The sequence below is a fragment of the Eutrigla gurnardus genome, assembly GCF_963514095.1.
Source record: "Eutrigla gurnardus genome assembly, chromosome: 11".
In the NCBI taxonomy this organism is placed as follows: Eukaryota; Metazoa; Chordata; class Actinopteri; order Perciformes; family Triglidae; genus Eutrigla; species Eutrigla gurnardus.
In genome coordinates, this window is record NC_139925.1 from 28125655 (window position 1) to 28137966 (window position 12312).

Genomic DNA, 12312 nt, shown 5'->3' on the forward strand with positions numbered 1-12312 from the left:
TCAGAGAGAGAGAGAACGGATACAAGAAGTGTACAAACTTCCTGGTTACAGAAACATGGCGTATTAATTGTATGGGGTTTAATGGGGAAAAAAATAGCTCTGAATGAACAACAGCTGAGCAGAAGCGCTTGTCGACCGCCGCGGAGAAATACGCGTCTGGTCTGACGCCTGGTTCACGCCTGGTTCACACTGGACGCGGAAGCGCCGCGGTGCGGCGCGCCACCGAAAATCGCGAGCAATCCGCGCACCCCCCGTTCAGACCAGACGCGTATTTCTCCGCGGCGGTCGACAAGCGCTTCTGCTCAGCTGTTGTTCATTCAGAGCCATTTTTTTCCATTAAACCCCGTACAATGAATACGCCATGTTTCTGTAACCAAGAAGTTTGTACACTTCTTGTATTTATCCGTTCTTGTGTTTATCCGTTCTCTCTCTCTCTCTCTCACTTCTTGAGAGAGAGAGAAAGAGAGAGAGAGAGAGAGAGAGAGAGAGGGGGACACACACACACAGACAGAGAGTGTGTATGGTAGTAGACAGTAGTAGTGCAGATATACCGTTGAAATACACATTTTTTTTTATCTACTCTTCACATTTATTAAATGTATTCTCTCTTCCTGACGCGTCATCTCAACTCGCACTGGGAAACAGGAAGAGACGATACATTTAATAAATGTGAAGAGTAGATAAACAAATATGTGCATTTCAACGGTATATCTTCACTACTACTGTCTACTACCATAGCTTCCGCGGCCGGTGTGAACCCGTTACATGCACTGTAGCTCAGTGTTTAAGCAGTGTCCTGTTTTATCATGCTATGTGTTATGGCTGTTCATAAGGCATGAAACTAAATAAATTATTTGAAAAAATGATCTGGTACTCTTACTTGTGTATTTCTACTTGATACTGAATCGATATCGAAGCATTTCAATCAATATCGAATCGAAATTTAATCGAATCGTGACCCAATGAATCGAAATCGAAATCGAATCGTGAGATTCTAAACAATACCCAGCCCTAACTGCTCGATTAATCAAATTTTAATCTAAATTACGATTTTGGCTTGCAACGATTATGAAAACAAGATCATCTAAATAAAACAAATATTTTGCTGCATTCCGTTTCGCAATGATGTTGTCGTTTTTTCATGTTTTATAAATCCAGCGCACCCCTTTCCTTTACAGCGGTGTGCTTTCACCCCCCCTCCCTAAAAGCCCAAACTCACTCTCAGCCAGGCTGTTGCAAACATAAAACGTAAAACAAATCCGCTGTTTGGAAACACTTTGGTTTCAACAACAATAAATACTGTGCAAGATTTGTTACACGGTGGTGTCACAAGGCAATAAGACCAATTTGTTTAATCATCTCAAAAGCAAGCACAAAGATGCCTCTGACCAAACGGCTCGGGAGAAGGGTCGGCTGTTGCGGAGCAGGCGGTGAGTACAGGAATGGCTCTCGCGGGGGCCCTGGCCGGCGGCAAGCGCAGGGTTGACTTGCGGGGGCTGGCGGGTGGAGCGGACTAGAGCATGACACGGGAGTGGATTTTCACTCCCGTCCCATCCCACTCCCAGAGAAAAAAATCCCATCCCATCCCAATCCCGGGCCGGAGTAAAAAAAAAAAATCCCATCCCGTCCCACTCCTGTAGAATGACTCCCGCTCCCATCCCGCTCCCACTCAAAATTACTCCCACTCCCATCTCACTCCACTCCAAATCTGTTTTTTTTTTTTTTTTTCATCATATTCAACTCGCATGAATCTATGCAATATTTGCGACTTCCCAATAAAGTCAGTTAATCTCACCGACGGATCATTGTGTCGGACTTTAGTCTGTAGCTCTCGCTTCCAGGTGTTGTGCCAGTGTAGGTATCCCCGACAGAAATTGTTTCCCCTGGCTGCGGGAGCTACTTCCTCGTCTATTTTGAGGGGGGGATACAAATTCTGGCAGACAGGTAAACGTCTGAAATAATCTGTTTCCCCCCATAACTTTGTGTATAAGAGAAGAAACTTGCTCATAATCACAGAGGTTATAGAGTAGTATCTAAAGAACACACAAAATAAATCATTTGATGCTCAGACTTCATCTGTCTACTATAGTACATTTCGAGTGAAGTAGCTTAAATAGACGTAATTGAAGCCAGAAAACAATCACAGTGGTCTTGATTTTGGATATTGACGTATATTTAGTTCGACAAATTCCATACCAGGACTTGAATTACAGCGTGTTATATGTCAAATCACATGAGGAAATGATTACCTTCGTTTTTCCGTTCAGTACTAGTACGACGTTACGACATACAAAAGAATAAAATCATAACGCTGTTGCTCCGCCTTCAGGCTTCCGCCTGAATGATAAGGGGAAACAATTTCTGTCGGGGATACCTACTCGCCTCTACTTCCTTTCGCGGAAGTCAAAGCACTGTTGGATGTAGTTCTGTAGTTTTGGCTCACTGAAAGATGACTACAAAAATGGACGTGTCTGTCCTTTTGGTTGTTTAACACGGCTGAAAATCATCATCTATTAATGGCGTTCCTGCTCCTGCCCGCTCCCGTTGATTTTTATTCCCATCCCGTCCCAATCACGGGATTAATAAAACTTTGACTCCCATCCCGCGGGAATCCCACGGGAATCACGTGACCCGCGGGAATTCCAGAAAAATGTCATGCTCTAGAGCGGACGCCATTTTTGTTATAAAAGGACCGGTCCAGTTCCGCTCACACCCCGAGTCTGAAGTGAGGTCACTCCCACCACTGATCTGTAAAAGAGCTGTAGCATCGGTGGAACCCGCCCCCTATATTAAATTTTGTGTGGAACAGTTCTCACCTGGAGCAGGTTGGTCAGCATGATGAGAGTCTGCTCCCTGATGACAGCTTCATTGTCTCGCAGACAAGCGGAGATGTTGGGGATGTAGTGATCCACGATGTTGGTGTATCGAACACAGAGGTCACACATAATCACTACCACATTGTTGCGCACGGCAACCTCAGTGCAAACCTCCATCTCCCTGGCAAACACCGGCAGGTACTTCTGGACCAGTTCCTCATGCTGCAAACACAGTTTACCTGAACCAGACAGACGCCAAGGGAGTGATGAATGATGAGACGGCAGAAATGCATGAAGGTTAAGGCTACATACTAGGTTTCTCAGGGTACCGGTCCACAGGATTTGTCATTTCCATGCTTCCCATTCATTGTTTGCAGCTGTGCAATGCATTTCTAGAGAGGGGGCATGACATTGGCCTCATCATTTGCATAAAGTTGAGATCTAGCATACTTTATGCCAATCATGGATTTGGACTTGCACTTAGTATAGCTCCTTTCTCGTCTTCCAATCACTTAAAGCGCTGTAATCCGTAATCGGGGGCGAAATGCCACGTCTGGAAACTTCAGACTATTTCATACTTTGAAAGTATCAAGTGTTTAGTGCCAGCCGATCAAGTGTCTAACGCTGGAAATAATGCCCCTGTGGACATTCTTCCAAAAAAAAGTAAAAGTTTACTAAAAAGTAAAGTGAAAGAAGGACAGTTTACCTAAAGTGATGATTCCGTGGGCTCGGACTCTGGTAGGTAGAGAGTTTGCTTTGAACTGAGACAGAGGCAGTGATGCTGGCTGCTCCTCCTGACACTCTGTCAACATAAAGAACACGTCAACCATGTTACTACAGAAAAATTTTGATATTCGCATATACACATACATTTTTAAAAGCCCATAGTTAGTATAGCATTTTTTTTGTAAAATGTGCTTAATATGCATCTTGGTCAAATAAAAACTCCAAATATCAATATCAGTATTGATGTCGGGGGGGGGCTATAATCTGTAGAATAGGCTGAAGACACTGGCTGCTAGGCCACGCTCAGACAGACAGAAGCCCCTGTGTGAAGAAATGCATATACATTAATATACCTTTGAAAGAAATAAAAATTGCTACGTAATAAACCTTGAAATTAAAAAAAATGAGGCAATAAATATATAAATAAATGTTAATATAAATATATAATTTTTTAAGGACTACTTTTATTTCCCAATGCCACATTTATTTACCAATTTTTCATTTCTTACATTTAATGGGCAATCTCACAGTCACTAACACTGCGCTCTCCTCCGGGTTAAGTAGTCTATAAGCAACGTTCCAAACTACCGGAGCCATTCGATTTCCTGAGGATGGACCTTCATTTGGTGATTGGCAACTTTCTAAAATACAAGACTATTTATTTATTGAACTATATTGACTAATGTATTTATTTATTTGCATTTTTTCTACATTAATTTCTTATTACATGTGTTTCAGGATTTATTTCACAGGCATATTTATTTATGCATTTATTTAATATTGAATGAAATTGCAATCCATAACTCAGAGTAGTGGGGGGGCCAACATAGGGTGGCCCTAGGAAAACATGGCAGTGTCGACGAACGTAAAGTTGAACCAAACGCTTTCTGCAATACAACCCAACGTCATCCAGACAGACATTGTCCTGGCCAATACATGCAAGAGCCCATTACTGATGGATGACTTTGAAACGTGAACGGTGTATTTCTACTGTTTAGCTTGTAATCATCATGATCAAAGATAAAATGGTGGTGATAGTGTTGCAGTCTACCGATACTAGAAAGGTATCGCAATACCCTGCCGTTAAAAACGGTACAATACCCCATTTTATTAGTACCGATAATTTAAGAATAACAGTGTTTTAAAGCTGTATTCTACGATTTGAAAGGTTTGAAAAAAGCCCCCCCCCGCCCACACACACACACCCACCCACAACTCCCCTCTGTGCTCCTCCGAGCTGGTATCGTTCTCCCCTCACAGCCTCCCACCTCCCTCTTATTTTACGAAAATAGTTCACCGAGAAGTGTTTCTGAAAACATTTTAGGCGAGAAATAGGCTATGCAGATTATTGCGGGCGGTGGCGCCATCTCTCGAAACTCGCCGCGCTGGCATTGCACAGCTTCTTATGAACTCAGGCAGGACGCCGTTTAGTTTCCTGGTGTGTCCGGGACTTCCACAACATGTACAAAGCAGTAATAGTGTTTATCACGGCCATGAATGATGAAACATTATCGGTGTAAATGCAGCGGGTGCCTGTCGGATTTCTCTCTCACCTCGACTGCACGTCCCCGATCCCAAACTGCTCGCCACAATCCCCAGTTTTTGTCAATAATTATTTCTATTACTAGAAAATGCGCTCAGTAGATAAAGACCTCCACCAGGGAGGCGTATTGAGTCATGACGCTGTTTATTAAAGGAGTCATCACCCGGAAATCGCAATTTCTCTTGTTAAAACATGCATATCTGTGTTTGACCTCAGTTGAAACTTGCCTGAAAGGCTGGAGTTTGAAAGTGGCGCCGTTTTTTCGCTTCTGCTCTTTTTCCGAACAGGAATAGCACACAAGGGTGTGCATTCCTAAAGCACGAGATTTTGATTCTGCGCCTTCGGTGACGTCACCGTGGCGGCTACTTGCATAAGCCCACCCCTCTTTCACCACCCAACCCCGCCCCGTCCGCTACCTGAAATCGCCGAAGCGCCGCCATTATGTTTTGGAGTCTGCATGCAGGCAAGCCCCCCCGGCTCTGTCCTTCCTGCGGCGAATCAACGCGCGCCTCATTACATATTATACAATGCACATCCGGACCAGTCAAAACCTCGCGCGTAATCTCGCGTGATAAAATCGCGGTACGAAAAAGGGTCAGAACAAGCTCAATGTTTGATTAAAATTTTTTTTTTTTTTTCTAATAAGTTTTACGAATTGATCCAAAGCGATCCAAGGGGGGCTGGATACGTATAAAACCAGGTGATGACTCCTTTAAGTGATATCTGGTAGCAAATATAAAGTTAACTATCATAGAAATTACAAACTCAAACTCGCATGTGAAAGCTTTAATAACACCATGAAAAAACAGAAGAGATTATGTTTATGTTTATATATATTTTGTTTTGTTTTTTATTCAATGAAAAATGAATCAAGTTCCATGTCCTGTCATCTATTATTCCATTACTTTTTTTTTGCCGTGGTATTGTTTCAGTATCGGTATTGAGATATTTAGGCAGGTATCCTATCGAAGTCATAATTTTGGTATCATGACAACACTAGGTGGTGATGATGGTAACTCTAGGGCCCTGTTCTCACTAGTTAATAATACACTGCGCCCTCCAGACACTTTTCCTCCGTATTTTTTCTACAGATCACTGTAATTCATTATTGTCATTTTTCAATGCAAAAATAATCAAGATCCACGACTGCCTGACCTCCCACTCCACGTGCAGTCCACCTCCTCCACATTTCCATACCCCCCTTTCTCAATCATTCTCAAGCATCCAACTGCCCCCTGCTGTTGACATCTCGGACGTCATCCTAAAATCCAAAAAATCCACTTGCCAGCTTGACCCCTGCCAACTTCCTTAGTCACTGCCTACCTCCCGTCTCTGTTGCCCCTAATAACTGCCATTATTAATTCGTCTCTCACCACTGGTTCTGCTTCTCGAATACTGAGACTGTTTACATTTGTAAATATCCACTTCGGCTTGATGAACCGAGGATGAGTATGGAGTCTACCCCGTTTGTTTTGGTTAGCATTCAGTTTTTATGCTCCACACCTGTGGAACAAGCTCCCTGAACACCTGAGGTGTGCACAGACGATCAGCCCTAAAAACACTTTTGTTTACTGCAGCTTTCCCATAACCCAACATGCAGGTAATCTTAACTTTCTAATTTAAAACCTTTATGTGCTTTTTTAAAATCGTATTATTGTTTTAATGACTTTGTTTTACTATTCATGCATTTGTTTTATTGCTTATTTTATCATTTTTAATTATTGGCTATTTCATTTTCCTGTATTGTATGACTACTCTGTTGTCTTTTTATGATGTTATTCTTTTATCTTATTTTTTCTGTAAAGCATTATGAATTGCTGCTTGTACGAATGGTGCTATATAAATAAATTTGCCTTGCCTTGCCTTAGCCCTGCCACACGGCCCGTTTAACTGTTAATTATTGACTATGTTCTTCATATTCTGTTAGGGGTAATATCAGTTAAACATTTAATACAAAGATGTCCGTCACATCACAGTGTGAGTCCGGATAAAGTTATTATTATTATTTTTTTCTGCTACATGAAAATGCAACCTCTCTATTTTTGTTTCCTACTCCTGGATCATATCACTCCCTACTGTTCTAAAGAGGAACAGGGTGAAAACTCGCACTGTTATGACTTTTTTCTATATTACTCTACAATACCTTTTATGCAAACTTTATGCTCACATCTGAATAATACTGGTTATAAGCCTTATAATGTATAATACATATAGTATAATATGGGAGGCACTAAACTTTTTTTCTGTTAAGTACTTGACTGTCTGTTACACTTAATCCTGCCGGAGTGATGAAGCCATGGGGATCAGTGAGCATAAAGAAACTGGAAGCTATACAAGGGTTTTGAATGTGTTAATGGGGTTTTCTGTTATTTTTGCTTTCGTGTTGTTGTTTTTTTTCTTCCTTGGCCCCACGCCCTTCCCTCAGGGCATCGCCACCATACATCTTTACTTAACAAAGGGTGAATAATGCACAACACAACTACACCTCAGAATCAGGGCTGCAGGTTTGTGTCATGGAACGTTAGGGGAGTCAATGGTATAATCAAGAGGGGCAAAGTGATTTCACATTTGAGACAACTCAAAGGGGATATTTATTTCCTTCAAGAAACTCACCTCAAGACCTCTGAGATTTCTCGTATTAAAAGACCTTGGATGAGTCATGTATTTCATTCCAAAATTTTCTGCAAGGACGAGAGGGGCGGCCATCATAAAATATAACATTTGAGTCAACAAAATCTATTGAAGATCCCAATGGGCCACTTTATGGGAGGCGTGTAAAGTAGGGGTGGTGGAAAAAATCGATAATCGATTAATCGCGATTATGAAATGACCAATTATGAATCGATTAATAATTTTCCAAAGATCGATTATTTATATCCGGCGAGTCCCCCTGTTACTGGCTGTCATACAAGATTTAACCACAAGGTGGAGCTGTTAACTGTTTGTCACAACACGACACCGTGTAACTGAGCCAGCGAGCCAAGCAAGTGTGTCAGCGCTAACGCTAACCAGGTGCTAACCGAGGTGAGCTAGGTGCGGGTGCTACGGCTGAAAAATGGAGGGAGAGAAGACAACAACCGGCGACCAACTAATCCAGTGCCATCTGGGTTCAAAGCAAGCGTGTGGGTACATTTTGGCTTTCATGGGAAGTCTTCAAAGGATATTGACAGAGTGTATGTTGTCTGCAAGCTTTGCCACACTAAGCTAAAGTACTGCAGCAATACTAGCAACATGAGGGCTCATGTGTCGCGCTTTCATCCAGAGGAGGCAGCCAGGGCTGAGGATGTGCGCCCGAAGCCCATCATCCCACCAAACCAGCGCACTCTCCACGAGGTGGTTAAGCTTGCACCCGGCTCGGAGCCAGCGAAGAAAATCACCAAGTGTATATCCTACTTCATTGCGAAGGATGTGAGACCATACAGTGTGGTGGAAAATACGGGCTTCCGCTATTTGGTCATTGAAGGTACACAGTGTGTTGTGTTCTGTTTTTATAACTGTGTACGGGTATAGCTATAAGGCTACAGTAAAATGTGTGTTGTGTCTGTCTTTCAAAAAAATAGACTTCAGCCGGTAACTAATTTAAAGCTCATTTGTGACGCGTCCAAAAATACAAAGGGTCCATGATCAGTTAAAGTTTATTGTAACAAAAAATCCAAGAATAAAAAAATTAGCCAACAAGCAATCAAAGCAAAAAAAGAGAAAAATAATCTGTGGTTTTCAGTAAATAAGAATAATAATAATTCAGCAACTGACTGATGTTGACTAAATTGAAGATCAATAATCATTAATAATCGAATCGATAATCGTTAATAATCGAAAATTGGTCTGTAATCGAATCGAGACTTCAATAATCGAAATCGAATCGGGAAATTGGGCCAATTAACCACCCCTAGTGTAAAGCATATCTGAGGGGTCAGGCAATCTCATTTGCCTCCCGGACACAGAAAGGATGGTCTGGCTATGAGATCAACTCAATACGCCACCACCCCTACTCCCTCTCTTTCTGACCAACGTCTCAAACTCCAGGCTGAGTTTGACCTTTTGTCAACATCCAAGGTTAAAACTAAGCTGTTAAAAAAAGGCAACGCTATTTTGAAATGGGAGACAAGGCGGGCAAACTCCTCGCTCATCAGGCTAGAACCGCAGCGCTTACAAGGCTGATCCCTAGGATAAAATTACCATCAGGGACAGTGGTCACTAACCCAAAATCGGTAAATGATGTATTCTTGAATTTCTATTCCGATTTGTACTCTTCTGAGTACTCACCTGAAATCTGGAAGAACCATAACCCCCTGGAGATGCTCTCATATCCTGAAGTTGATAGCAATCTCGCTGATAAATTAGGCGCACCAATCGTAACGGCGGAAGTACAGGAGGCGATTGGGCAGCTACAGAATGGCAAATCCCTGGGCCCAGATGGGTTTGTAGTAGAATTCTACAAAGCATATTCAAACCTAATAACCCCACATTTGGTAAATGTCTACAACGAATCATTTAACAATGGCAGATTGCCCCCAACCCTATCAGAGGCTAACATCTCTCTTTTATTGAAAAAAGACAAAGACTCCCTAGAATGTAGCAACTATAGGCCCATCTCACTTTTAAATGTGGACCAAAAGATTCTCGCCAAGGTCCTAGCCACGTGTCTGCAGCAGGTAGGGCTTGCTGCAGCCACGTGTCTGCAGCAAGCCCTACCTGCCCTTATTTCCACAGACCAGACTGGGTTCATGGCTGGAAGGAACTCTTCATCTAACACCAGGAGACTTTTCAATATTATTGGCTCCCCCAACCCTGTCACACCTGAGGTGATCATTTCTTTAGACGCTGAGAATCAATCACCTGTCTAAGAAGATGCCGTCACTCCCATTTAGAGTTGAGGGGTTTCGATATCTAGGCATATTTGTCACCGCTTCCTTCAAGGACCTTATTAACAAAAATGTCCGTCCTCTTATTGATAAGTGTAAGCTCGATCTGACTTGCTGGTCCTCCCTCCCCCTCTACCCGAGTTAACCTGGTTAAGATGGTGATTCTCCCTAAATTTCTCTACTTGTTCCAACATATCCCAATTTTTATCAGACAATCCTTCTTTCAACAGCTAGACCAGACAATATATTCGTTTCTGTGGTTAAACAAGCCACTCCGTATTAGAAAAGCTGTTCTACAACTCCCCAAAGAGCTGGGCAGTCTTGCACTACCCAATCCTATCCAGTATTATTGGGCGTGCAACATTAACAAACTCAGTCATTGGCTTGACAGAGGAGCTGACAGAGGCCCCTCGGGGGCTCTGATAGAACTACGGTCCTCAAAGTTTTCTTTACAGTCCCTCCTTGCTGCGCAACTCCCCCTCAAGATTCATATTTCACAGAACCCTGTTGTTACCAACTCACTGAAAATTTGGATGCAGTTCCGTAAATATTATGGCTTGAGTGATCCTTCAGCCATGGCCCCAGTTGTTAAAAAACATTTATTCCCACCCTCCCTATCGGACCCTACCTTTACTACCTGGCGAAACAAAGGTTTGCTACATGTAAAGGACCTCTACAAAGATAACAAATTTACTGATTTTACAGAGCTTGAAGCCAGGTTTGAACTACCTCACTCTCATTGTTTCTGTTTCCTTCAAGTCAGGCACTTCGTTAAAACCACCTACCCTCACTTCCCCAATCACCCACCCGGGTCTGATAGACTCCCAGCTCACCCTTGACCCTGTACAAAAGCGCTCCATTTCTGTTATTTACAATTCCATTGATTCCCTCAACCCTGACCAAACGACTTGCCTGAAGCAGATGTGGGAGGAGGAGATAGGAGCCCCAATCTCGGACAGTCAATGGGACCAAATCCTTAAACTGGTCCATACATCCTCTATATGCGCCAGGCACAGTCTATTACAATGTAAAGTTATTTTTAGAGTGCACTACACAAATGCCTGATTGGCGAAGATTTACCCAGGCACCAGTGACAGTTGTAATAGATGCAAGTGTTCACCTGCTAATCACACACACGTTTTGGTCCTGTTCAAACCTCATTGACTTTTGGCGCCAAATTTTTGACACACTTGCAACAGTGCTTGATGTGGATCTTTGGCTCCCCTCCGCACACGACACCTAACCTCCCCGCGTCAAAGCGCCGGGTATTGGCCTTTACAACTCTATTGGCCAGACGTCTTATTTTGTTTAAATGGAAACATGTTCTTATAATAATAAAATAATAATAAACTTTATTTCTATAGCACTTTTCTTAACACAGTTACAAAGTGCTTTCCAGAACAACAGAACATAAAACCAAACCCAAAACAGAAACAACAAATAAAACAGTGGGATCAAGAAAGCATCAAATATAAACACTGGAGGATAAAATAAATACGGAAAAAATATTAAAAAGGTCAAGGAGCAATGAAAAAGCCTAGCATCAAATTAAATAATCATAAACGCTTTCCTATATAAAAAAAAAGGTTTTAAGAAGGGATTTAAAAGAAGGTAAAGTTGTGGTGAGTCTGATCTCAGAAGGAAGAGAGTTCCACAGTTTTGGGGCTTGCACAGCAAAGGCCCGGTCTCCTTTGGTTACAAGCCGGGATCTGGGAACAACCAGCAGAGTTGCATTTGCTGATCTGAGGGAGCACCCAGGCACATAGGGGGTCAATAAATCTTTAACATATTTTGGAGCTAGGCCATGTAATGCTTTAAAAGTGATCATTAACATTTTAAAATCAATACAGAATTTTACAGGTAGCCAATGTAACTTAGCTAGCACAGGAGTGAGGTGCTCATATTTCTAGGTGCCTGTTAAAATTTGTGCCACAGCATTCTGCACCAGTTGGAGTCAATGAAGGGAGCTCTTGCTGATACCAAAATAAAGTGCATTGCAATAATCTAAGCGTGAGAAAATAAAAGCATGTAAAACCTTGTGTAAAGCTGAAGAACAAAAAAGATCTGATTTTGGAGATATTTTTTAGCTGAAATAAGCAGGACTGAACAATAGTCTTTACTTGAGTCTCAAAACAGAGATCTGTATCAAACGTTACCCCCAGACTTCTGGCAGACAGCTTTATATTTTTTGAAAGGGACCCAAGCTTGCTATGAACCTAGCTGGTGGAGTTCAAAGGACCAGTAACTATGACCTCAGTTTTGTCCTCATTGAATTTCAAGAAGTTTTGAGACATTCAGCATTTTACATAATTGAAGCATGAGAGGAGTATATCTAAGCTGCTGGAGTTATTGGACTGAAGAG

General features: G+C 42.2%; 1 protein-coding gene across 3 annotated transcripts in view; it reads right to left on the bottom strand.

Moving 5' to 3' along the window:
* ncapd3 (non-SMC condensin II complex, subunit D3) overlaps positions 1 to 12312 on the bottom strand; it is a 58916-nt gene that overhangs the window by 17836 nt on the left and 28768 nt on the right. For all 3 annotated transcript variants that reach the window (XM_084020626.1, XM_084020627.1, XM_084020628.1), the window contains 2 exons: positions 3523 to 3618; positions 2817 to 3055 (listed from right to left, as the gene is read on the bottom strand). In XM_084020626.1, coding sequence (XP_083876752.1) covers positions 2817 to 3055; positions 3523 to 3618 — 335 coding nt within the window. The remainder of the gene's footprint in view (positions 1 to 2816; positions 3056 to 3522; positions 3619 to 12312) is intronic.